This window comes from Triplophysa rosa, linkage group LG1, assembly GCF_024868665.1.
Source record: "Triplophysa rosa linkage group LG1, Trosa_1v2, whole genome shotgun sequence".
Lineage (NCBI taxonomy): Eukaryota > Metazoa > Chordata > Actinopteri > Cypriniformes > Nemacheilidae > Triplophysa > Triplophysa rosa.
The window spans coordinates 31,880,520-31,908,473 of NC_079890.1; the positions used below are offsets into that span (position 1 = coordinate 31,880,520).

At 40.3% G+C, this 27,954-nt stretch overlaps 1 protein-coding gene across 9 annotated transcripts in view; it reads left to right on the plus strand.

Annotated features, from left to right (window-relative positions):
- Positions 1-27,954, plus strand: part of LOC130562677 (nuclear factor 1 B-type-like) — an 85,858-nt gene that overhangs the window by 37,320 nt on the left and 20,584 nt on the right. For 5 of the 9 annotated variants that reach the window (XM_057347870.1, XM_057347840.1, XM_057347859.1 and 2 more), the window contains exons 3-8: positions 19,931-19,984; positions 21,200-21,268; positions 23,019-23,139; positions 23,797-23,909; positions 27,146-27,280; positions 27,541-27,725. In XM_057347870.1, coding sequence (XP_057203853.1) covers positions 19,931-19,984; positions 21,200-21,268; positions 23,019-23,139; positions 23,797-23,909; positions 27,146-27,280; positions 27,541-27,725 — 677 coding nt within the window. The remainder of the gene's footprint in view (positions 1-19,930; positions 19,985-21,199; positions 21,269-23,018; positions 23,140-23,796; positions 23,910-27,145; positions 27,281-27,540; positions 27,726-27,954) is intronic. The other 4 variants (XM_057347879.1, XM_057347848.1, XM_057347896.1 and 1 more) reach the window with 1 other exon arrangement.

Sequence of the window (27,954 nt, forward strand, 5' to 3'; positions counted from 1 at the left end):
AATGCGAGCTTGTTTCAATCTCACACAAACTCTGTATGATGTATATGGTTGTTTGTTTATAATCTTTATAAAGTCGTATTTAAAAGGTAAAACAGTTAGCTATAGTTTTTAACTATTTAACATCATATTTTTTTTATAAAACCTTACCAATCCTTTACATCCTGCTCAAGTCGCGCTGGCAAAGTTGATGTATCGGCTTGATCATCTTCATATTCCGTATCAGATTCGGGCTCGAATTGATATAAGGAAGTACCGATGACATTTTATCACCTGTCAGTACAATTGCGTGGGAACATGATGTTCCGAATATGGTAAGAGGCGTTACATTTCCGTGAAACGCGTGCAGTATTCAACCAATCACTATGCACTGGTTAACTGGCCAATCATAGCACACCTAGCTTTTCAGAGCCATGAGCTTTGTAAAAGATCCGCGTGTTTAAGAGAGGCGGGGCAAAGAGGAGATACAAACATGCACAGTATGTGGAAAATACAGCGTTTTTGAACCTTAAATCGTGTATACACATTGCATTCCATCTAAAACAAACGATAATATTAGTTTTAGCCCTGTCATATGACCCCTATAATATGTGTTCAAATTAATGGAAACTAAAAGAAAAACTTTGTTAAATGAAATGGAAATGCATTTGCACATAAGTGGCAAAATGGAAACTAACCACATTTTCTTTTATTTGTTTATTTTTTGATGTAAAGCATGAAGAGATTCTGCTTTTAATATTTAAATTATTTAAAAAATCTAATGACTGTATTATTTTATACCAAATACACAAAAACTATGAACTACTAGACACTTAAACTAGAAACATTCATGTATGTTTATACAGTATATATATATAATTTAATAACCCTGTCATAATATTCGTCTAGTTATTTCAAGCACCAACTCTTCATTGACTTGGAGATAGCCTACCATGGTGACCTCGTGTCCTGATGGCATGCGTTCACCCGTTTTACAGTGGAGGCCTCTAAGACGTGATTACACAAATGTTTATATCTTCTACAGAGTGCTGCTGGAGAGATAAAGCGATGCTGATGCTTATCCTCTCTCCACACAGTAGAAACCACTAAGACAGAATGTAAACCAAGCCTTGCACCAGGACTTTCATGTGCTCCATTAGAGTTGGCCCTACTCAGACTTGATCGACACTTTTTGAGCGTTAGCTTACCGTTAGCCTTCACCTCCCATTGGTCATATTGTCTTATTTCGCTGCCCTTCGGAAAGTGAATAATGCATCTTTTACTGTAGCACATTGTGTTTAGTGACACACTATAAGGAAATGTTTTGTGTTTGATACTTTCTGTGATGTGCTGGGTTACAGGAAACAAAAGGAGACAATGCAGAACCTTGATAAGGAATGATTTCCTTGTTCCAGGTTAACTGAGGAGAAGAACAGGGCTGTTACACTTAGTGGACTTAGTTGAGTGTAAAATAGCCATTGTGTTTATTTCAGCCTTCGAATGGCCGTTTGAAATTTCTTATTCTTATTAGTATCACTTATCTTAATATTACTTAGCACACTAGCCTAATGTTTCCTTGGCACAATGATTTCTCTCCAGACAGAAGGGCTCTGATTGCATTCCCCAAAGTCTCTCTGTCTCTCTGTCTTTCTGTCTCTCTTTTTTGTAAGCGAGACTGTACATTGTGCATAGGAAATCATCTTCAGTTAAACACCATCAAAACCAAGGAGGTCATTATTGACCTTAGAAAAAAAAGGGTGGATCATGCCCCCCTCGTCATAAATGGAGATTGTGTAGAGAGAGTTACAGCATTTAAGTTCCTTTGAGTATATATTTCAGAGACTCTTTCCTGGACCAGCAACATCCTAGATCTGATAAAGAAGGCTCAGTAGCGCCTTCACTTTTTGAGAGTACTAAGGAAAAGTGGGTTGGAACAAAGGTTGCTGGTGTGCTCTTATCAGTCCACTATCCAGAGCGTACTCACTTATTCTATCACGATGTGGTATGCTGGGAGTTCAGCAGGCGACAAGAAGTTATTGCAGAGGGTCATAAATTCAGCTCAAAGGATTATTGGTTGTACTCTGCCCTCCCTGGAGGAGATTTCCAGCTCCCGGTGGCTCAAGAGGGCCGGGTTCATCATGTCAGATTCTTCCCATCCAGCCCATTACATATTTGATCTGTTGCCCTATATGTATATTTTTACTCTTGGTTTTTAGAAATGTTTTAGTAATGTTATATTATGTGATTTTTTTTAAACTGCACTAAGGGGGAGTTGCACTGTAATTTCGTTGTATTTTAATACAAGGACAATAAACTAAACTAACTAACTAACTACAGAGTTTTTAGCTCAACTATTGTCAAGTTGGTCAAGAAAACCTTTAAGTACATGAAATGTCAATTGAACACTCAACTTAAACACATTTGCTGAATATTTTATGTAATAATTGAATTAGTGTGAAAATGTTTTTATAATTTGTAATGAAAATAATTCTACCAAATTAATTTGTTAAAATGGCAGTCTTAATTATTACAAAATAATAGGCTTTATGCTGAATGTCACATGCAGAAACCGGAAAACACGTCTCATCGCATCCGGTTCAGGGGTCTCGTTTATAAAATTTTGCGTAGAAACCATCCTAAGTTTGATTTTACGATCATTTCTCAAATGCATACGTGTGATTCATAGAACGAACGTACGCACAGAAAAAAAGGGGGTACGCCTCTCCTTCAGATGTGAAATCTATAAATCGCAAATAGTCTTGAAATTGCGCTCAGCTAAACATTTTCAAATCTCTGCCTTTTAACGGTGTCTAATTAATATCATTGATATATAAAAGAGCACCTCTCACCGTCCAAATCCTTTATGAGCAGCAAGAATGACTAATATTTACAAAAACCTGCAGCACTCGAACAAGCAAAAGTGCGTAGGTCTGCTCAGACCCTGACGTGGCACTAAGCACTTTTACACATCAAAGACCGTTTTTATAAATCTGAATGTTGTTGTGGATTTTTCCGTACACACACGCTACGATCAAATCTGTGCATATGAAAGCTTTATAAATGAGGCCCCAGGTCTTTTCTACGCACTTGTTACATATACACTATATAAAAAATAGTTTAACTTTGGTTTGAGAAGTGGGGGGGACACAAAATGGGGGTAAATCGTTTCCTATCACAAATTCAAAATACCTATGTTTTGCATTGTTTTTGATTGTTTAAATTGATTAAACCATGAAATCAAAAGGTGTTTTTATTGTGTAGCAAAAGTTGATGTTCATGAAGGGGGAAAATGCGAGTATTGACTGAGAAACGGAGGAAAACATGGCTTGTAAACCTGAATCTGCGGTCGGAAGGAGACGAGCCGGATGACTTTCTAAAATGCTTAACGAGGTTTAACGTACCTAAACAACGACCAGGGAAGCCCACGTTACTGTCAAGCCTTGTCACAAACACTAGCTGCTGTTAAAAAAATGAGTCCTTATGAAACGAAAAAAGTAATAAATCATGCGTTACGTGTTTCTTCCCCATAGAAGTCCATTTTAAGTAAACAGCTTAACATAGACTATCGAAACAACGACCATGTAAAAACAATTTTCTATTAAATTCAAATCAAAACCACGTGATTGAAAAAACAATCTTTCAGTGATCTATTTTTAGAATGTGCACGCGACGCGCGCATCAACACAGGCAGACTCTCTGTGTCCTGCTCGTTCCTAGTACTTCTCCGTTTCGATGACGGCGTGTGGTTAAAAAATCATTACAAACAAATTTGAAAGTGAAGGGGACACGAACGGGATTTTGAAAGGTGCGGGGGACATGCCCCCCCTGTCCCCAGTGGAAATTACACCCCTGTATATCAGAATCAGAATCAGAAGAGCTTTATTGCCAAGTGTGCTTGCACACACAAGGAATTTTCTTTGGTGTTGGAAGCTTCTAGTACAGACATTCAACACAATGACAATACAAAATAATAAGATTTACAGTCTAAAAGATTCTAAATTGTGCATATATAAAATAAAGACTATTTTACAGAAAATGGGGGATAATAACATATAAGAGACATTGTACAGGGTAGTATATGGTAGAATAAACATATTAACAGATTGTATGTACACTTGTGCAAATGGATAATATAGTAAGTAGAGGTAGTGTTATATACATGTATAAATAAAATGTAGATATAATAAGGCACTGTAGTGCACACTATAGGAGTAGTGGAAGTGGAATATTGCTCTTAAGGAGCAGTTATCTGTTTAGGAGGGAGATTGCCTGGGGGAAGAAGCTGCTTCTGTGTCTGGAAGTCCTGGTGTTTGGTGCTCTAAAGCGCTAAAATAGCACTAAAAGTGGTTCTTTCCTCGTAATCATATGGGAACCACTTTTAGTGCTATATAGCTTCAGTGGTTGTTCAGAGGTTCTTTGGGTGACCGAGGTGCTATACTGTATAGCACCGTTTCCGTATAAAGAACCTGTTAAGCCCCTGTATGGTTCTTCATATTCCACCAGAATATGGTTCTATATAGCACTAAAAGTGATTCCCCTATGATTACTAGCCAAGAACCCCTTTTAGTGCTATATAGCAGCACTATTTTTTTTTTTAGAGTGTAGAGCTGTTTTATTCAAAACGCATTTAAGAAAATATATAGAATATTAGCCCAATCAATGTACATAATACATGTAGATTGATATTTAAAGGTTTTTTATATTTCTTTTCACTGAGATTTGAATATAAAAATAAAATCAAACGTAAAAATGAAAAAAACAAGATGGATTAGCAGATTACCTCAAAAATCAGTAGATATCACTGTTATTTCATAATGTTGTCAACACTTTCTCTGACAAGCAGACGTAACCAGACCTATATACCCTATATATATACGTATATGAAATATTTATAAAGAACTTCATTTAGAAAAAAATTTGGTACTTGGCTAGAATAATCTGGACCTCATTTAGTTATATGAGCCACTTATGAGAAAGATGTAAATTATAATTAATAGCAGCAGCCCCAACCGAGAAGAAAACATTGGTATGTTAGTCGTGAGCGGGCGTACGGTTAGAGGCCCAGTAGAGGGGAAGCAGTGAGGTCTAAAATAAGCAGCTCATTATACAGCGTGTATGCTAACACTGTCACTTTTCAGCATGACAGGAAACAGTTAATATGTCGCAGAACAAATATCATCATCTTAAGAAAACACTTTATTGGCATGTGTATAGCGTGGAAGCTGCTCAGTACCTTGTAAGTACTCTTGAGGATTTGACTTATCTGCCAAAGTCATTATCCTTCTATTTGCACTGCAGATATTTTCATGGAGATCTGATTATCACATATTCTGTTTTTTTAATTAAACTGTTTTGGTACGTTCCCGGGACCCAGGCCTGTGTTTTATGAAGTGCTATTCGAGTGCACAGCAGCTCAGGGAACTTTACCTTGTGTGCACTAAGGGTTAATGCTACAGACATCTTCCACTGAGCTTTGGTAGCAGCTGCCAAGGTTAAATAAGGTGATAGCAAATTGTTTACTTGTTGAAAACTTCTATCAAGTTTGGCTGGTTTGTCATTAGGCCTGCCCACTTTAGAGAGCTGGGAGGTTTGTATAAATTCTGCTAGTGGCGTATTATCAGTCAGCCTTGCAAATGGAGTGATAACATCCAATAAAAAAGATAAGTTATTGCCTTTGTTTCAGCCCTCCCTTCTCAGAGCAGGCACTCAAGACCTTTTAATAACAAAGACGAGTTTGTCAAAGAGCAGCCAGAGACCACGGCTAATAAAAATCAAAGCTAATCCGAGGAGTTACCGTTCACCCAGCTCGCCTGAAGACTCTCTTGTGAAATTGAACGGTTTGAGTCTACATTCGAGAGTGATCTAATCCACCCTCATTGCTTCTGTGTTGCGCCTGAGTTTTGGAACACAACTGTGTTTTGTTGTTGTGTTTATGACCTAGTTTCTGTTAAACAGGCTCTAATAAGACGCTTGACAGAGGCGGTACAGCTACTTTCAACTATCTGCTCCTGACCACGTGAGCCAAAGAGTCAACCTCTTTACCAGGAACATGGAGTTGCTCACTTTGTATGACCAAGAATTTACAGCCTGGTGAAATGACATGAGCAATGATGATTATGAATGGTCCTGTTTCAGGATTCTGGAGTTATAGGTCTGGAAAACAGGGAACCCTAAAGATGATGTCCTCAAGCCCAATTCGTACTGTGAGGTCTTCATGTTGTTAGATACCCATGGCAGATGAGTTCCTTCATCTGGTTTTATGAAGACGGGGGTTAATCTGTAGTAAAACAGAAAAGAGCTCCTTTACGAGGTGCTAATGGTCTGTTAATGCAAAGGAACCAATTCATTTACCAGCTTGTTTATTTACTGCCTATCGTGGTAGACCTCTATTCAGGCCATGGAAAGAATGTTGACAGGTTAAGCACCCCCTAATGAGAGCAGGCTGACAGCAGTCCCTTAGCAGTTCATATACTTTCCTGTGTACCAATACATGTGAATGCTATCGAAAGATTTCTGTGGCACATGCTTTAAATATGACTCTTGTCATATTTGTCATACTTTCTACACTAAAAACTGTTATACCCAAAGATTAATCCTTTAAAGGATAGGTCGTCCAGAAATGTCATTCCAAACCTTTCTTGTCTTCTGCAGAACACAAAAGAAGATATTTTGAAGAACGTTGGTAACCAAACCACTCCACTGGCTTCCATTGCATGGACACAAAACCACTAATACATCTAATAAACCACATATGAGTGTATAAATGACAGAATTTCTGTTTTTGGATATACTATCCCTTTACATTTCAGTTGGTGAAGCACACCCTGTTCTTGTAGGACTATCTGCACCTTGATTCTGCTATCTTAACCCGATAGTATCCATTTCCTTTTTTCAAAGACTTTTGTCTGTAGATGTGCAGGTTTTGTTTACAACACACCGTAACTCAATGCCACTCCAACAGGCCATGGCGTTACTCAATTAGTTGCCTACTTGTCCCGACCACTCTAATGGCTATGGGCAGATACCTTTACAGGCCGCTGTTGTGTTTATGGTTTCCTCTTGTGAAAGTTGTATAAAAGCGGCGCATGAAACAAGATGTGATTTAGAGAGCCGGTCACAATACGAACGGCTGTGGCTGTCGTTTCCTACCTTTGTGTGGACGAGGGCCCGGGAGGGCGGCAGCGGATGCACGGCCCCGGGCTTGCCGCTTTGAAGGGGAAGGAAGCTTTGTGTCAAAGGCAACAGCTCTGTTATCTGGGACAGAGACAATCACTGTCATAGTAACAGGGTTAGTGACCCATTACAAGTAGATGAGTTTCTTTTATGCAAAGCTAAAGTTTTGGTTTAACTGTGTAACTGTTCTGAAGTTTTGTTTTCTACCAGCAAGTCCGAGTGTTTGTTTTTGCTCTGGCTTCTCTGTGTGCAGTATTTTCTAATAACCTTGAGAGAAGCTCGCGCAGGCCCCAGTTCAACGAGTGCATATGGCATATTTCTCTTCAGCTCGGAGAGACCGCCCCTGCCAGAGGCCCCCACCCAACGTGCACCGAAAGTCACTCAAGTTTTTTTCCTGCCCAAAAAAAGTACTCCCTGTAGACATGCTATATGGCCTCTCGCAGACCGTCTCCATGAAGAAAATGCATTATGTGTAAAAGGAATTCCATATGGTGACATACGATCTGTATAATTCCTTCAAATGATAAAAACCCCACCTTGCATGCCCTGTTCTTTGTGCGCTCAGCATGAATAACTTAAATAAAGGCCCTTCCCCCACCGTTTTCCGTCTGGCTCTGATTTAGCTTTGCTGAGGATGTGTTTTAACTGTACATTTTGCGGTATGATGCTATGGCCTCCAGGGTTTGCCGTAGTGAATGTTTACAAATGGAGACTATGGGTGTTCCAGGTGGGGCATGCCAAACTCGAGTGGCTTGGATTGGGGCCACGGAGGGGAAATGTTGCAGCACCTCTGCCAACCGCCTGGGACTGTGGCCGAAGCCCTGCTGCCCGACGCCTGCCACTGGTGTCTGCGGCGTCATTGAAATTACTTCTAGGGAGCTTTGTAAAAAGTTATCTCATTGAGAACAAAATAGTCCTGTGATGCAGCTTTGAAATGCGGGGGTGTATGTACATGTGAATGTTTGCCAGGAGTGTGGATTACTGTGTCGGATCTAGTGGTGGCTCTTTGATATCCTCTCCAGTTCCCATGATGCAATGGCACATCCAAGCCCAGCGTAGATAACATTTTACGGTCTCTGCAGGGAAGCCTCTCAGAGCGTTCGGGGAGTATCATTTGAGCATTAGCCTGTAATGTTTTAAAGCAAGATTTATTGTGGGGGGAAACGCATTTCTGTATTTTTGGTGCTTACATTGGTTACAGTCTAGTTAGGTTTACAGAAGCAGCCCTAATTGGATTGGACACAAAAAATTGCAACTCTTTCCCACACACTGTAAATTTGAAGAGCGTCATGAGTTATAGAACTCGTAGCGGAGTGTCTAAAACATGTGTTCGTTCCCAGTTTGCTACTAGATTTGTTAGTGCCCCCAGACTAGGCTGACTATTTCAGGGAACGTTTAGCAAAACACATCCAAAGGTGAGTAAAAGAATTTGTTTTCATTGTCATTGATCAATTGATATCGTGTGTTATTGTTTCTACTTGTGCGATGATCATGTGTTGGTTTCTACTATTAAACAGCACCGTTGTGATAGAAAAAAAAAGAATATAAACCATAGACCATTGTGGGATAATCAATCTGAAAGCAACAGTCGTGCCGATAGATGTTCATGTAATGAAACGCTAGCTGATCAAACGTCTCTGTGTTTACAGCAGCGCCATACAGGGCAGGGGGAAAAGGGCAGTAAAAATGTAGCAAGGGTTTTTCCTCAGAATAATAATGCACGTGATGGTAGCATACCTGGCCCATAAAAATAGCTTAAAAGTGTTCTGGCCCTAAGCATTCTTCTTGAGGTGAAGAGACAGGGCGTGCCTTTAAGTCTTGATATCCCAACGTGCAGCGGCAACAAAATAGAAACAATGTGTGTGTTGTCTCATACAGTGGCAATGTGTAGGACCGCTGGAGGTCTTTGAGGGTGCGTTGGGCAGGTTGGGGTCAGTGATGAAAAACTGCATCGGGTCACACCGTGCACAGTGAGGGCTGTTTCATCCACTTGCTTTTCTAGCCTTTTCTTTGCTTGTTTCCTTGAGTCCTGCCTCTGAACAACGTGTTGTACAAAACGTAAACTCTCTATCTCTCTCATGTTGTTATCAAGGCTATTTTGTTCTTTGAATGCAGTGCGTGCAGTGTATATTGCCCTACATATGACAACATGCTCATCCTTGACTTGACATTGCTAGAAAAGCAAAATCGGTGTTTGGAGGTTGTAAGGAAAAGGTGACACGTCTGGTTGTTAAAAAAGTGCCAAGTCCTTCACAGTTAGGTCAAGCAGACAGTTGCAGCGAATGGAGGAAGTGGCAGGAAAGAAAAAACAACAGGAGAAGAAAAAATGGATGGACGGGAAATTCCTGAGCCGGCTCTTGGAAAAGCTGAGTGTTGGGACTAAGAGCTCCGTCCGCCACTTCATTCTTATGAAGGGGAGGCTACATGGATCACACAAAGGAGCTCTTATGCGATTAACATGTGAACTTGGCTTTTGAGGTCAAGTGAACAAAAACCGTGAACTAACATCTCAGGCCTCCCAACGCTGCCTTGCGCCCTCCCTTCTTTCTCTTAACCCTTCCCCAGCCTCTCTTACCGCTCTGTCCTTCAGAATGCGTCTGCTGGGTGGTTTGTTAAGAAATACCACCTTTGTAGGTGCAGGGGAATTAACAGGCCTCCTCTGAATTAGGCGGCATGACAGCGGGGCATTGTTCTTCATATCATTTTAGTGTTTTGGCAACTTGCCCTAAAAAACTAAACTGCACACAAAGGCCTTTGCATTCCAGCCCCTAAAGCGAGGGAGGGCGGCCGTTGCCACACTGCACAGGAATGCCTGCTGTAACTCTTATTCTAGACAACGTGTGATTATAAAATTTGTGACACTGTTTGCACTTTTTTGATGGCCTTGTAAGTTGTTCATAAAGCTTCCTTTCATCTCTGTACATGTTTACTGAGAAAAAAGAAAACCTAATTTCGAACATTTTCAAAGAATTATGGGAAAGCTAATTCTGTCTTGATGTGTACATGAGTAGGGCATTTCTACAGGGCGTCATTATCTTAGGAGTGATTCACAGGTTACAGGATGAAGACAAAGCTGTTTGCATAACAGGTCTGTTATTAGAAGCGTTCCTTGTTTCTAGCCAGGGCCCCATTCCTTAATGCCAGGCTTTGTGTAAAATTGTTTATGGTTTTAGAACAACAGAATCTGAAATTCATTTAGCGGTTTCTTCTCTCACCATTGCCCGTATAACCGAGCGCTGGAGCCAAACCACATGTTACTGTTGAAGCCCAAGGCCGCCCTGGCAAGCCAAAGAAGCACATGGAGGATTTGCCTGCCTGAGCGTCTGCCAGGGAAGAGGGATCCTGCCACGTGAATTATGGGATTGTGTCTCTCCATTCTGGTGGGCTTCTTTAAGATTGTTAGATACCTGCTGCGGAGGGACCGGTCAATTGGCCGATCGCCTGCTGACCTTGCGGCACTCGTGTGCAGTCTTCAGAGTGTTGAGAGAGAGCCGCCTTTATTATGCTGGTGTTAATCATCAACAACTGGCTTTCTGATGCTCTTCACAGCTAAGGCTTTGTCAGGGGAACACCATCCTTCCTCTGCAAGCTATTTCACACTTATGCTACATTTCCATGATGGGAAAATGTCATATATCATACATTCATATGTGTCATACAATGTTTGGTTCAGATTTAAATATGACAAAAATCTCAAGCATTTACAGAAGATGATTGATATAATTGCCTCATAAAACAATGACTCATAGTGATGGAGGGCAAATATCAAAAGATGGAAATCTTTTGGTCACAGGTTTAAAGGTTTAAATCTTTCGAGGTTCCTTATATACCTTTAGCTTAACTTGGTCATTTAAAGCGTGGTAAAGTATTTAAGAGTATTAACTGGGGATGTTCTTAGACCTTATGTCCAAAAAGTCTCTAGAGCAGGGGTGTCCAATGTCGGTCCTGGAGGGCCACTGTCCTACAGAGTTTAGCTCCAACTTGGCTCAACACACCTGTTTGGAAGTTTCTAGTCTGCTTTGTGAGACCTTGATTAGCTGTTCAGGTGTGTTTGATTAGGGTTGAAGCTAAACTTTGCAGGACACTGGCCCTCCAGGACTGACTTTGGACACCCCTGCTCTAGAGGCTTAATTCAGAACTTTGTTGCACCGTTCATTTCCCAGATACTTGTAAATGACACAGAGGTAACTGAGCAGGTGTATGGGGTTGTATAGGACAAGAACTGTGTGCTGTAAGATGAACAATTTCTGCAGGGAGCTGATGGATTCAGGCCTCACACTCTGAAGACTTTCAATGTTATTATAATGAGGTATATTATTGAAAAGCCATTCAAGTCTTCAGATAATAGATGACATGATGAGCTTGAATAAGTTATTTTCAAAGATTCACTTATAATGGTCCAACCTGAACTAACTCTTGATACATGCTATCGTATCCCAGAACTTATAATAGCTTGCATGCTTGACAAGCCTGTTGACTGTTAATCAGGGGACTAGACTAAGCATACTGAGATTTATATTCTACATTTTATTAAGAAGACAGTTTATTAGAGTTCTGTTGCACCTGCAGCATCTATTTTAGCTCAGGCAATTTTTTTTGAATTGAAATTAGTGGTGTCATAGCACTATAAAAGTGCTTAGACATCTGCTGGCTATGGTTGGGAGTCCGTTTTATGTTTGTAATGACACATTAAACTCAGTGTTTCCCTCCGTCTTGTTCCAAAAGCGAGTGCCAGTAGAGCAGGCTAAATGAGCGCATGCTTGGTTCCTTTGTCTGTTTCGGGCCAAGATCTCGCCTTAGATGTGGCATTATATGATCCAATAATTCCCTCAACATCCTAATTAGGTTGTGGGTGGGTGTGTGTGTGTATGGGTGCTAAACAGTGGCTGTCTGTCGCCTCTGGCCCATCTGGAGAGAGGCCATACTTGGGTACTACTACTCTACTGTGCTGGCACATTGCCCCGCCTCCTCATGCTTGAGCTGATACCCCATTGGCCGTCACCGCTAACGGAAGCTTGGCTATCAGCTGAGGTTGGCACTGTGATGCCTCGCAGCTCAAAGAAATTCGGTTGCATAAGGGATGTTGGTGTGTGTGCTCTTTTTACCATGTGTCCCAGTTTGTTCATCCTAAGTAGTATGCAAGGTTAGAATTAGTATGTTGAAATAGCAAGACCAAGTTGCCTATGGGGATCAGTGCATCTGTGAAGTGATAAACTTTTTGTGGTGTATGGCCAAAGTTTCCACTACAGTTTTTAAATGCATGAATGTAAACAACATGTATCCAGTTTTGATGTATGTCCCGATACTGGCATAAAAGGAATCTTTTGCTGCACACTCAAAAGTATGCACTTGTTCATAATTAGCAAAGTACATACTTCTAATGTGTCATATTAATTAGGATGCAGCCCTTGTTTTCATAAATATGAGAAGAATTGGCAAAGACCTTCGCCAGAAATGTGTCCTTGACTGCTTTCCACTTTATTACAAATGTAATAAAAACCCTACCGTCTCATTGTTGTTTCACAAACCACAGAAACCCCCGAGGAGTCATGCTAGCATGGTTTAAGTTTGCTTCAATATGCAAATGTGTCACCTCAAGTAAACTGCTAGCATAAATCGAACAGTACAGTGCATTTTGATACTTCAGAGTAATAATTGCCTCACTTGTCTGATTTTGTATCTTTCAACGTGTCATTATTTTGTTCGTGCAGACATAGCTTAAAGGAGTGTAACTGCACATCGTGTGCAACAAAAGTACACTTATTACGACATGTCCTGACAGTGGAGGGATAGCGAAGCGGTTAAACAGGATTTCTTCTCACACTGCAAGTATGTCAGTGTGCATGCAAGGAGTTGCAAAAGCAATGCCAATTTTGTTTTCTCAGTTTCAGCGTATGGGAACACAGATCTGGTGTTCATGAAACACAGAAACAGCATTAAGAGAATATTGCTTTAGATTGTTATTGATGGTTAGTTCCTCAAATGCAGTGTTCAGTACATCAAGTGAAAAGTTCATTCTTGCCAGGACTTGCTCCGTGTAAGATGACACTTTCGCACAAACAAACGTTTGTTCTTAGCCTGCACTCACTTGTGATAAGGTGCACGTGGTTTAGGGTTTTGCACTGAACTTAATTAGTTTCCTCGAACACATTTTCTCACTACAGTCGACTGCTACTGTTCACAAACATGCTTCACGTAGCCATTGGCCTCCTGTTGTGTCATTCATAACAATCTCTCTCTCTCTTGCTTTTTCTTGTCCTTCATTCCTCTCAATCCATTCCCCTCCCCATATCTCCGCCTCTTAACTACTTGTGTGGAGTTAATGGACTGTTTTGGCTGGGCTCCAACCACTGAGTGTCACCTCATTAGTGTTCCTCTCGACAGGAGCTACGTACGACAGAATGTCATTGGTTCTCCCTTCTCCCACCCCCCGTCTGTAGAACCCTGTATGAATGGGAAAATGTGCATGCATAATTGAATCTATAGTCTCAGTCTCTCCATTCCTCCCTTCCTCATGACGGCTACAAAAAGGCTTGGACGTTTGCCACATCCTGGGTCTCCGAGCACACTCATGCAAATGGCCGTCCACTCGGCCAATCAAACGACAATGCGAACAGAAGTGATACGCTGTCAGGGGGAAATTCAGAGAGGTTCGGTCGACACTTGTCAACGTATTGATGTGCACTATGACGAAGTTCCACGGCCCCTTTGGAAAGAAAGTGTGACAAAAGGTTTTCTGTCAAAACCTAGAGCTTGTAAGGACAGACACAGCAGTTGTGACCGAGTTTGATTTGATAGGCCCTCTATAGACTTCTTTTGTCGCCAAGGTTGAAAACGCACAACAAACAGAGGGCTGTCACAGCAGTCCAGTCATTTTCAATGTGACGGATGAGCCACCCTGAGTTCAGTGTTGCGCTGACATGGGAACATGTGTATATCAGAGATCTCTGCATGATGCGGTGTGCGTCTCCATCATTGGGTGTGCTTTATGCCTGCAGGTCTTTATTAACATGGAGCGTCGCTGTGTGTTATTGTTGAGACGTGTGCCTGAAGTTGTGTGTGTGTGTGAGTACAGTGCCCTGAGTGACTTGTTTTTCCAGACACTTCTTTTATTTTCACCTTTTCTGAGCCGACAGAAGGCAGTCTGAAACACACACACACACACACACAGTTTCTCCTTTGTTTCACTCTTGTTCTCTCTCGCTCTCCCTAGTTTGTCGTAGCTCAATACAACCCACTTCTATTTAACAGGCCGTCCTGTCTCTACCATTGTTCTCACCATCTTTTCAACTCTCTGTCTCTTTTTCCCACCCCCTTTCTTTCTCTCTTTCTGCTGCACCTCTCATTCATCCCCAGAGACTGACTTTAGCTTCCCCTCTTCACGTCTGCAATCAAGTGCTTGAGCTCGGCCGAGAAACGGAGGCCAGCGTTAATGTGTGGATGTGTGGCTTGGGAGAAACTTTTCTATTTTCTATTTTCTTGGAAATGATCAGGGGGTGCGTCCATGAGTATGCGAGCTTTGGTTCAGTTTTCACACCCTGGCAGTTAGGGATGCACCGAAACGAAAATTCTTGGCCGAAGCCAAACATGATGTGAAACTCTTGGCCGAAGGCCGAATAATACCGAACACCGAACATGGTTTTTTGCATTTCTTCTATTTATTAAGCTATTTTTTTCACTATTGCACAAACTGAATAGTCAAAATGTGCTTTTAATAATTTGTCTTACTTTTCAATAAAATACAATACAACTTAATATAAAATTGAGCAAAACAAAGTAAATTCAAACAAAAAATTGAGCCCTCTCCCTTCATGAATAGCCTATATTAATTAGGCCTATAACTGAATGTAATGTAAATTACTCTGAACCCCTACAACAAAACACTTCATTAAAAAGTGTCATTCCACATTAGGCCATAAGCTAAAATACGAATAAACTAAAACTGTTGGATTATTATAGGCTACATTGCAAAATGATTTGAAAAAAAAACATCCAATGCAAGCAATTCTGACTGATGCTGACTGACAACCATTTCGGTTCACGTCTCTCCTCCAAACTCCGCCCACAAAAGCTGACAGTTCTCTCAGAAGGTGCACAGAACATACTTTGACAAGTTGTTTAGTACAGGGAACTGTGTGCACGCGACCACTGTATGATGTCAAAGGATGTCGCGAGCGGCGGGACTACTGTCAGACAGTCGCTAAAGTTACCGACCGGTAAAGACGCTTTCATTTGGAAATTTACTTCCGTGCGGCAAGTCCCGTGCTGTGACTTTCTCTGACACTTTAAAATGCTCCACACACGCGCACACACACACACACACATGCACTACCAAAATGTTTGCGGCAGTAATAAAGTGCACGCGTGTCTCTCTCTCTCTCTCTCTCTCTGCGCTGGTTGCTGCTTGATCGTATCACGAGTCATGTTCGGTGAAATTTATTCGGCCATTTCACACATTCGGCCGAACACCGAACTTGCGGAACATTCGGTGCATGGCAGTGTGTGTGTGTGTGTGTGTGTGTGTGTGTGTGTGTGTGTGTGTTATGGATTGTATTTCAGAGAACGATCCGTTTTTGAAAAAGTTATTTTCACAATTTTAGAGCTGAAGATGATATACAATTTTCTTTAAGGCACCACAGCATAACTAGACTGTGTGTTTGGGCATTCAAGCCCTGTGTGTGCATGTGTGTACGTTATATTTAAATGTATGTTCCATATTATTTACTGTTACCTCAGAAGCCATTCCAGTGTGCCACGTAATGCACAAGATTTGAAAAAATTGTTTCTTGTTTTTTGTATTTTGCTTTGATCTATATCACAAAAGCATCTACTTACATACTTTACCAGGCTGGATTATTTGCAATTTATGTTATCACAAAAAATGGGTAGTTGACAAATGAGAACCGTGTCCTATGGTCGGACGGCAAAAATGTAGAAAACGAAATTACAATGAAGACAAATCTCTCTTATGCTATTTTATATTATAAATAATATAAAATAACATATTAAACGTTTTTTTTTCTTCAAAATTATTGCTGCCACACCCCAGGAAGTATTAACAGTTTATTTGTAAACTACCCAAATATGTTTATATTAATTAAATAAATTACTTTTAGAGGAACCTGTAAAATGACCATCAGTCCCGGAGATGCCCATAAATAGGCCCACTGCCCGCTCACACAAGCCCAATCTGACATTTTCTGTCTCAAGAACGGGAAGCAGCTTTCGTCACTATATCTCTGCCTGCGTTGCAGTTAACTTTGATAAGAAGCTGTGTTTCTTTAAACAGTCGCTATGTGGGAGAAGAGAGAGAGAAGAGAGGGAAAAACTAAAACGAAGAGGACAAGACGTGCATTTAAATCATTGATGTAAAGACATAAATACTGTGAAAGAAGGAAGAGATAATGCTGATAGACATGGAGGTATAAATAGATAGAAAAGGAAAGCTAGAGTGTGGGTCGATTGATGGAAGGAAAGATACCGCCTGTGTGAAGATCTGCCTGTGTGTGCTTTTAATTCACTGACGTACCGTGAGGTCAAGACGTCTCATACAAGAGCCAGCCAATGACAAACGCGCTGTCAATCGTCGGGTGTTACTCGGCCACTGACAATATTTACGCTATTGCAGCTGCACCGTTCAAAACACTTTGGCCAGGGCACCCCATAATTAGGAGATATTTTAACCTCCATCTCTTTGCCTTCTCTCTGCTTTCTCTCTCTGTCTCCCTCCCTCTGCTTTCTCTGGGTGCTTGGCTCAGGGCTCAGGATAGAGTGAGAAGAGAAGTGAGAGAGGGAACTTGGCTCGGGCCTGGTTTCTTTGGCAAGCAGAACAGTACATGTGTGCAGCTTTCTAAAATGGCTGCCAGACGCCTCCTCCTGAAATGTCGACGGCGTGCATGCGGCCGGTCTTTTTTTGCGCTTGCTGGGTTGGGGGTGCGATACAGTGAATTAAAGTTGCTGAAGTATGTGATAGCTCTCAACCAAGCACAAAACAAAGGCTAGAGGCTGGTCGGGTTACATGGGTCTGAGCCAAGAGCAGGCGCGCTAGCTCGGGTGTTTGGATTCGTAGATCCACGATTCAGGTATTGATGGGTGCACTTCATGCAGAATAACATTGTTACATTGTAGGTAGAAGAAGCTCTCAAGGTATAATTGTGACAGTTGGGTGGATGGGATCCAGAAGATAGGGTGGCAAGACGATACATTAGCACGCGTATTTATGAAGCTGATCCAGAGCGTGCCGATCCAGAAATGAGCTCATCTTACGCCTTTTCATTTGGATATGATCATCTTCATCTTAGACACAAGCGTCCCAATGCCAGTATCACTATTACTGTTACAAATATGTAGGATTGTGGATATTTTAATGCAAAAAAGTAAAAACCTGCGACCTAAGCCGAGTGTTTTTTTGCTTGTAGAAATGCCATTATTGCAAGATTTTCACAATTTCTTAAGAAATTCACTATAATAATTGATACCCTACTTTCTGTTCCTTCCTCATGCTCATGTTATTGTAGAAACACCGAAAAGATTCACCCCATCCCCCTGTCTACCCTCTGTCTTCCTCTTTCTCTCCTCGGACGGTTTGTTTGTTTAAACAAGTGGCAGGCCTGTCGAGTGCCAAAGGGTTGTTGTGCTTGGAGAAGCTCTGAGTGTTTCTGGGTGCTGTATCTCTCTCACACACTCACACACACACACACACACACAGCACGGCCATGGCCAAACTGTTTAAATGTGTGGCTTATAGATGTTTATTTTCAAAGTGGACCATTGGCCGCTTGTTCCAGTTTTTCACCATGTGCAAAACTCACAACCGCACAGATATGTACAGTATATATACATCGCCTGTCATACTGGATTTTCAAGTGTTCTTGGTGAAAACAACATAAAGATTTGGCAATTGCTTATAGCAAAACTTCAACAACATTTGATTATTTTTCCATGTTTATTCCCAAAATACTGCTGGTTAGTTTACGGTATATCATTGACCCTGTAATGCATCCTTGGACGTACAGTTATTCATAACGTCAGCTTTGTATTTGGATCAGGGCTCTTTAATAGGGAACAACAATGGAGCAGCTGGCACACACCGCGTTCAATCACTCGACTTCAATGCTATATTGTACTTATAGATGCAAACTATTCCTCTATCTCTCTCTGCTTCTTTATTCTCTCACTGGGCATCGGGCATGGTAGAAGATGTCTCTAACCAGACTGATGGATGGCATTCACTTGCATGTGAATGTGGGGGATGGAAGTTGGCATAGGAACGGGCACTGTCACAATGCCAACCTGCTGCCATCCAATCAAAGGCTCAGCTGCCGGCCTACGGTCCAATAGGCTTTCCTGATTTAAACACCACTTAAGACGTTATTTATTGCGGTGGGAAGAGAATTGTGGTAGCTTTATGCAAAAATAACTCAAGATTCACTGGAATGCACTGGACAAACGTCAAGTTGGGATTATTCTCTGTGTATCGCCCTCCATCTTAAAATTTCTCTGACCTTTCTCTTCTTAACGTATGGTGTTCCCTCCCGTTCTTTGTCATTGTTGAGCCGAAGCCAAGAACATTCTGTTTTTGCAGCTCTTTTAATGGTCATTTTTTGAGGGGGTTGGGATTTATTTTTCTCCCTCTATCTCTTACTCTCCCCCTTTAACTTTCATTTCTGAAATAGAGCTTATGCTGTACAAGAGTGATGTTCCACCTTTCTCTTTTGTATTTTGTCTTTATCATGGCATAGACTGATATATCACCCAGGGCTTTTCTGCCATATATATCATTTTCCATTTAGTTAATTTTGATTAATGTGTGTTGTGTAATTTAGTAAAGTGTAGTGTTCTCATTGCGAAATTGTATTATGTATACTTTTCAACTGCATTGTATCGTTCACCATGCCTATTGTAGCATGTGTTTTTTTTTGCAGTTAAGTCAGCATGCACATCCCCAATTATTTGTTTAAACTATAGGAGGTTCAGAAAAGAGATATTGACAGAGTACAATATTAGGCTGAATTACTGAAACGTCTCTTTTGTTACATCATTCTATAATGCAGTGTTTTTTGCGAAGTTATAAAATGTGCAGATAACTTAAATTTTGTTTGTAAAAGGAACTTGTGCCAGGTGTGTCATTAGTACTGTGGAATGTCTTCCCGAAGGTCCTGTAAGGTAAAATCATTAATCAACCTGAACATTAAAGCACATATCAATGACAGGCAGGATTCTTCAAATTTTTTCATCTTTTCCTCCCCTCTCCCATCTACTCATGGACTGTGAGGTGTAGCAAGTGTTCACTGAAAAACTTTCATGAGGCACATTTTAACCTTGACTTTACTTACATCTGTATCTGTATTCTACTGTATCTTCCCTCCCTCCTCCTCTCGTTCCCCGTCACTGAAAGGAAAATGCAAGTTTCTGCACACATCTGGCCTGTTCTGTCAGGAATGAGTAAATGTAGTTTCCTTTTCTGGACAATAACTACCATCTGTCCCTGGAAGATGTGCAGTTTACTTTATGGTCTTCAACGGTTTTCCTGTACAAAAAATAAAAATGGTCTTGTTTTACATTTCTCTGCAACAAAACATCCCACTTTGTTTTATAAATCGTGTTTCTGTGTAATTCTGATACTGTTTTTTTTCTAATTTCCTTATGTCCAAACAACAAAACAACAAGCCATAATGCACAAGAGCTAAACAAACATAGGAAGATAAATTATGTTAAAGTGCATTACTGTCATCTATAGAACTTCTATAGTTCTTATCCAGAACCTTTTTTGTGTTTACAGACTCGCAGCAGTCAGGAAGTCCCAGCAACAATGAGCCTGGCAAAAACCCTCCAGGTATGTTAATGCACTCAGCCGCACACACACAACACACACTTTAACATACAATCACATCTATAGTCACAGCTTTTACATATACTACAGCCTTTATGAATCCAAAACAAACTTCTGCATGATATCCTAGTCTCAAGGAACAAGAGAAGTGATTATTCCACAAGGACACGGAGCAGTTAGCATACAGATTCATTTGATATATTGTCATAACATCGTGTCAGTCAGCATGATCCAAGTGTTTTTTCAAAGGAAGGAAAAAAATCAAAGTGGTTATTTAGAAGGGGCATTACAGCTAAAACGTTAAAATGTGCCAAAAAAAACCTGTGAAAACTTTTTTGCCTCTGCCAAAGAAAACTATCCTCACGCTTTTCTTCTTTTAAAGAAATGATACTGAAACATTTTTATTTGATCCCAATATGTTGGTTTTGATCATAATTATACTCAATGCTCTGCACAAATTAAAGTCAACTGAAAAGGCAACCATGTCTGTGATTTTTATAAGGAAAACAAAAATGCCATTTATATAAAGCCAGCCACTTTATGACATCATCAGTTCTGTCAATTTTTTGTTTGCACTACCACCATGAATTTGTTTTTGCTTATGGAGAGATTGTCATTCCTCGTCTATTTGTCATTCCAGTGAGGTTGTTTGTTCCCCTGGACTGACCTGTGTTTTCTTTCCATGTTTTTCCACCTTTCTCCCTGTCCTGTCACTGCTACGTAACGCGTAAAGAATGAAAAAATGAAATGAAAATAATGGAAAGTGTAATTAGTTCTTTACCTCCGAAGCAGGTTGTGCGATTTGCCCTGCCAAGTAAAATAAAGCTCCTAGGTCACGACTCAGACCCGGCTAATGCTGCTACTGTAAAAGCTCTGGCCAACATTGCACTTCCTATTTGACTTTGCGGTGCATTGTGGGAAGGGCTTGGATGCTATGTGAGGCTATCCCTCAAGGGCTGGCCATTTTTTAGAATGCAGTGTTCCATATTACTGTAAATCTTTTTTTGTAAGAAAAAGTCTAGATGAGTCTGCACAAGTCACAGTTAATGTTGTCACATTTCTTAATTATTAATAAGGTATTGGATGTATGATCAAATATGAGGATAAACTAATATGTATCATTTTATTTAACAGACTTTTTGCATAAATGTCTTCATGTGTACAGTATGTGTTATGTCAGGATATGTATCTAAAGAATATGCTTTTGTTTTGCCACAGGTTACTTGGAAGACAGCTTTATTAAATCAGGGGTCTTTAGTGTTTCAGAGCTGGTGAGAGTATCCAGAAGTAAGTCTCTATTCTTTATACACAAACACAAAGACACACCTAGCTAAATATAGCGATTTCAAATATAAGTATTTTTACACAAAACATTACATAATTATTATACGTTATTTATATATAATGATGTACAAGACAAGACTGCTGGCTAACAACCAGCATGCTTTATGCTAAAGCATTCCTGATTTAGCAAGGGAGGGACTTGCCCAGAACATGTGTGGAAAATCCAGTCTGGCGGGTCTTGTGTGTGTTGGTTTATGTGCATGCAGTGGTTTTGGAGTGCAAGCATGCAGTAGTTATGTGTAGACATGCCTGCCCTCATCAAGGACGATGACAGATGTTCCAGAAGGAATCTTTCTCTGATGGCAGAGGACAATGACGCCCTTAGGCGAGATGTGTACACACTGCCGAAGGGTCTGGCAGGGCCTGACACACACACATGCTCATATTTACCCTGAGGGTGTATGATGCACTCCGTGACACTGTAACTGATACACGTCACACCTACGTGTAACACAACGCTCGCGTTGTGTCCCACATGCACACAAACACGTAAACACACTGTCATCGATGTGACCTTTTTGATCCTCTACTCTTAAGAGGAGGTGTTGATCTACGACTTGTAAGAAAATTACAAACCTTAACAACACCACAAGCGAAACATTAGTACAACAGTTGCTTACCACCTGAGTTGTTTCTTTTGTCACATTTTACAAACTAAACAACCATCAGCATCTTTTGTAAACACCCGTTTAAATAATCCCAGACAGTGAACTTCAACCGCTTGGGGGTAAAGAAGCTCAGGCATTTTGTTTTATGAGTGCCAGTTAATCGTGCAAATTTAAATGACTTGGATTGGAGAAAAAATCCTGTTTGTGCAATTTGAGAAGACGATAAAGCAACTGTGTGTATTTATTACCGCACTGAATAGAGTGAAAGCATCATGCTGTTATATTACTAGATGTAACTGTGGATACTGGTACAAACGTCATACCTGCATACTGCTTTCCTTTGGTGGCAGCAGGTCTTGGGCTCAATGCCAGCAGAGATTAACAGTATGTTTACCTGCGTTTCCTTCATCTAAGACCCTCGGGCCATTTCATGGCACATGTGAGAGAACACACACACTCAGTACTGGATATTCTTCACACACATTCACTAAAATTGAACTGGTGACATTATATCTCCTTAATTTAAATCAGTTGTTATAGTAGTATAATAATACAGTATGAAGTAAATGTGTCTTTTATTCTTTTATTTTGAGGTTAGATGTATGCACATGCAAAATGCATTCAATCATTGAAAAGATTTGGTTACTGTCAACTGCAGGATTGTTTTTCAGTGCTACAAACCAGATGTTAAATCACTTAGACATATTGATGAACAGTGGCTTTACAGTGTTCTCTGTTCATAAAAGCTTAAGGCACGCTATTGTATGTAAACAAAGAGAGTGGGGGCAGTGGTTAGACCGCTGAATGGTGCTCTGGATATTGTGGTTTTTGTGTAGATATGATATCTCTGACACACTTCATACTGTTACAGCCCCTACGGCTGTTCTCTCTCAGATTGAATTACAGTTACAGTCATGTTTATGTTTGCCTTCATGCTAATGTTGTCCTGAATAACGGCTTACCGTGTGTGAGAGCGAGAGTGTCATGTGAGATTTAACTAGAGAAGACACCTGAATGAATGATCTGTTACTCAACATTCGTACCTATCTCAAATCATCATCTCTTCTGTCTCCCTGTTCTCTCAGCTCCTATCACACAGGGTGCCGGTGTGAACTTCACAATGGCCGACATGCCTGGTCAGCCGTACTATCAAGACCTGAACTCAGGAGTGAGTTTACACCGTTCCCTCTCGTCTCCACCCGGCAGGTTAGCATGCACTTTCAAACAACACAAACACGTGTTATTAACAACATAAACACATTTTCTACTGTACTGTTGACTTTTTGGTTAAGAATACTTAACTGAAATACCACACAAATTTGGAACCACACTTTGACTTCTAAACAAGCCACTCAAAACAAATCGTTTGGTAGAAATAAGTAGTTTTAAATGGTGTTTCATCCATGAACAACACATTTCCTGGTTCAAATCTGTCATATTTGAATAAAAAATATTATATATCTTTATGTGTGTGTGTACGAATGTATATGTAGGCTATATAGAAATTAGTATTTTATATAGTATTGTAAAATACAAATATGACCTTAAATGAAATATATAAAATATATAATGTAATATAAGAAATAAATACATATAATTTAATTTGCATGAATATATTTTTTTATTAATAGTATAAAATATTTAGTTTTGAACACATTTAACATTTCTTTTTTATAAGTTGTTACTCCAGTTTTCATTTTTTCCTTGAAAATTTCATTTTGGGGCTGGAAAATAATTTGTTTTTGTAAATATTAAAGTAATGCTGTAGTACTTATGTATTTTTAATTGGTTTTCAATGTGTGTCAGGTGCACTTTCTGTGGTCAGTATTATGGTTTTAATGCGCATTCTTCTGTCTTCTGCAGTAAAAGGCCTAAGACCATCCAAGAGGACAGTATGGACACCAGCCCCACCGGGCCAGACTTTTACTCATCACCCGGATCACCGGCCAGCAGACCCTGGCATGAGAGAGACCAAGGTGAGAGAGAGAGAGAGAGAGAGAGAGAGAGAGAGAGAGAGAGAGAGAGAGAGAGAGAGAGATTACCGGAGGTTGCAGGTGTAGAGTATGATGTTTATCTTCACTATTAAAGAACTCAGTGAACTGCCCAGGCTTCATGCAAATGTGATCAAAAACCATCAGTCAGCATTAGCGTAGCATTCTCATAACCTCTGACATCCTTTTAAATGCTCACCAAACATTTGGGTAACAGTAATGCTCTCCATTGTGTCACAATTGAACATATAGCAACTCTCAGAGAAAGAGCTGGTTGTCTTGATGTTTGTTTTGATTGAAACCTTGGATAAGACGGCATTTATTGGAGATAAGTGTCACATTTTCACAGGGCGGAACTGTCTTATATGGGGGAATGTGTGTGGCAGTATTAGCCTAGGTATAGTTTCTATACGTTTCCAAGATCAGTTTAAGCCTGTTTTAGAAAATAAAATAGGATATTCTTTTAACTAGTCCTTTCCAAGGGGAAAGATTTTCTTTTTCCTAGAAGAATATAAACCTGTGGTACAGAGAACCTGTTCTGTGTTAGTGTTATTTGTATGCACCATGGGTCTGAGAGTAACGCGATTTCAATCCTCTATATGTATGTACTGTACATGTGGCAGAATTGACAATAAAGCAGACTTTGACTTTTTGACTTGGATCTAACTCTAAAAAATATACAGTATATCATATAAAGGTAAGGTAAATTCTGCAACATTATCTGTAAAAATATGCCTTTTCTATTTACAGGAGCAATGTGGGATTTTTAGGAGGATCTATTGACAGAAATGCAATATGATATACAAAACTATTGCCTTATGCCTTAGTACCGCGATTCTAAGCTGGAAACTCTTTATAATATTAACTCAGGTCCTAGCTCCTGTCTGACTTTTATCCTTCTTTTTATACTTAAAATCCACAAACCTTTTATTTTATGTAATAAATAAGACATCGCTCTTTCTACAGTCTTTCAAATGCCCGCATGATCTCTTCCCTGCGTCAACATGAGAAGACACGCTGTCTCAGCCGACGACATCTTTTTGTACTGTGGTGGCCACCGTCGTGTTTGGACTGAGAGATTGGTTGCAATTCTCAAACTCACCGCTAGTGGCCGCTATAAATCCCACTCTAGACCTTTAAGTATTTGTACAACAATCATGTAATTAGAGACAAATATTGTAAATCAATCTAAACCGGTGGCCTTTCTTCATGGATAGGTAATTGATTTGCCGTGTTTCACCCTCATTAAAGGGGATTTGTCTGGCGTGTGGCAACCATTGAACTTGACCTGACCTCTAAATTGGGTGTGTCAAAGGCCAGGGCAGGGTTGTGACCTTTGTGTTTAGACACGAGATGCAGATGGGATGTGGGGGAAGTGAAAGGAGAAACTAGAGCATTAGCTACTCTTTTCATTCACTGGCAGGCCCACACAGAATTGAACAGAACCTCGGCTGAATTGGTACACAGAATTTTATAAAGCACTACACATCCCCCACCACTGTGTGTTCCTTTTGAAGTATTTTAGTATACCAAAAAATATATATGAGTATGAAACACTTCACTATATTTAACTATTTTTTCTTATTATGTTTAAATCCATTTAGCAGATTTTGTATGTTGTGCAAGTGAACAGTATATAACCGCGTGTATGTTTATGTGTGTGTGAGAGAGATAGTGAATCAGTCAGGTGTGATGGCGTCTGTTTGAAATTGTCCCTTGACAACTAACAGGTGGCCAATATGAGAATATGAGAGAGAGAAAGAGAGAGAGAGCAATAAAGAACCACCCTCAGCAGATTTAACAAAACTTTTGTGGTGAGAAATCTGCTCACCTTCACTATTGATTTTGTTTCTTGTCCAACTTATTTTTGTTTGTTTTGTTGATTTAATTGTATTTCTATGCTTTCCTCCCTTGACTTTGCTATATGCTTCCGTTTTGCTGACGTTTCACTGTGAAAGACAAAATTGAGACGGATGGAGGACTGGAGAGGGGGATGGGGTAGAAAAGAGAGGGATGGAGCTCATGAGAAAGTGGTTTGTTTTGTAAAACTCATATCAGAAGGAGCGAAGCATGAATATTAAAGCCATATGAGGCCTTGACAGAAGGAAACTGCCTCAGCCAAACCAGCCCTCATGTGCAGAGAAACACACACACGTATACACGCTCAAACAAAAATATACCTTCCTGATTTCATATCAAATAAACACAGAAAGGACGATAATTGGGTCTCCAATGCTGTAGAACAGCTCTTGTTTTTTTTTACGCAAATATATCGGATTATTTGATATACACTATTTCATAACCATATATACAAAGCTTTTAAGAGTTACAAAGTATATTAAGAGTGAGTAAGGTCAGTCTGTTAAACCTCTTTCTGTGATCAAGGTTTATCTGTAGATTATGTCTAGGAGATTACATGACCTATTTACAGTTATGCAACCTCAAAAGGCTTGTTATGGGTTTGTAATTTATGCTTAAAGTTGTTTTGTGGAAGTGTAGTTTGTGTGTTGCGATTATCATGTCCTGTGTATAGGACACACGGAATCCCCCTACATTCCAATGCCTTTGTGCTGTTCAGTCGAGAGCATTTAACTTTTCCTACTATCACAACACAGAGAGAGAGAGAGAGAGACACACACACACAGAGAGCGAAGGACAGACTGCAAAAGAGAGAAATGTAGCGTAGTGATGTATTCCTTCATTCAAAGCTGTAAAAACACAAGGCACTTGCTGATGTCAATTATTCCTATTTTATTCCGTCAGCATCCTTTCTTGTCTCATCTGTGATTGTCAGGGAGGTTGCCAATCATTGTGTCTCCTCCACGTCTGCTGGAGAAGCACATGATGGGATTCTTTCAGTCTCTTGTTGGAAGTAGATGTGAAGGAAATGTTTCAATCTGGATGTTTGTTTGATAGACGGAAAGAAATTGAGCTAAAGTGAGTTGTTATCATAGATCAGTTCTAAACAAACATGTCCACAGCACAATATCATAATTCATTAAAATCTTTAAACAACTGCGTGCTGCTATTTAGCACATCTTAGGCAGTGTGATTTGTAAAAACGGATTCTATTATTTTTTCCTTTCCATACCATAAAAAGGTTGGCCAACTATACTTTTGTTTTTGATACTGAGGTACCAGATGCTCAAGCTGTCAATTGTACTTGGTTTAAAATCTGTTAGTTCAACTTATTTCTGACCTTGTCTGTCCTTTTTTTCCAGCAGACATGTCGTCTCCCACCATGAAGAAGCCAGATAAGCCATTATTTAGTCCAACATCTCCACAGGACTCCTCACCTCGGCTCAGCACCTTTCCCCAGCACCACCACCCAGGACTGACCACCGTCAGCCACAGTGGTACGATTCTTGCAGTGCAAATTATCGGTGTATTTTTATATATTTAAATATAACATGAAGACGTGTAAGGTTTAATAAATAACAATGAATTTGCTTAATAAAACGTAGGGATTTAATGAAAAGGTGTAGTGTGACATATTTGACAAAGTAACCCCAAAACTACAATGTGATAACACCTAAGAAGAAGCAGTTGATCAAACAACTCTGTGTTTTCATGTTATTTCATTACGCTAAAGTAGCTGTTCTCTGTGTGCGTGCAGTTATCTCCACCAGGAGTCCACCTCCACATTCTCCGCTGCCGTTCTCCTCCCCTGCCATCCTTCCCCCGGCCCCCTCGCCCTACATCTCTCACGGCGCCATCCGCTACCCACCACACCTCAACCCACCCGACTCCCTCAAAAACTACATGCAGTCTTACGACCCGTCCAGTCCACAGAGCAGCCAGGTAAGTCTGGATTACTCCCGCACACGCGTGAACCTTAACCCTAACGCAATCATATGTAATTAGTACAGTGTTTATCTCTACTGGAACAGAGACTTTAATACTAGCAACTGCGTCTGCATTGTCCGCAACATATAATAGATCCCAGCTGTTAAACTAGGGTTTTCGTTTAACGTCTCAATCGTAATTGAAATAGGCCCTTTCCTCAGAAATGCACACATGTGGAGCATCA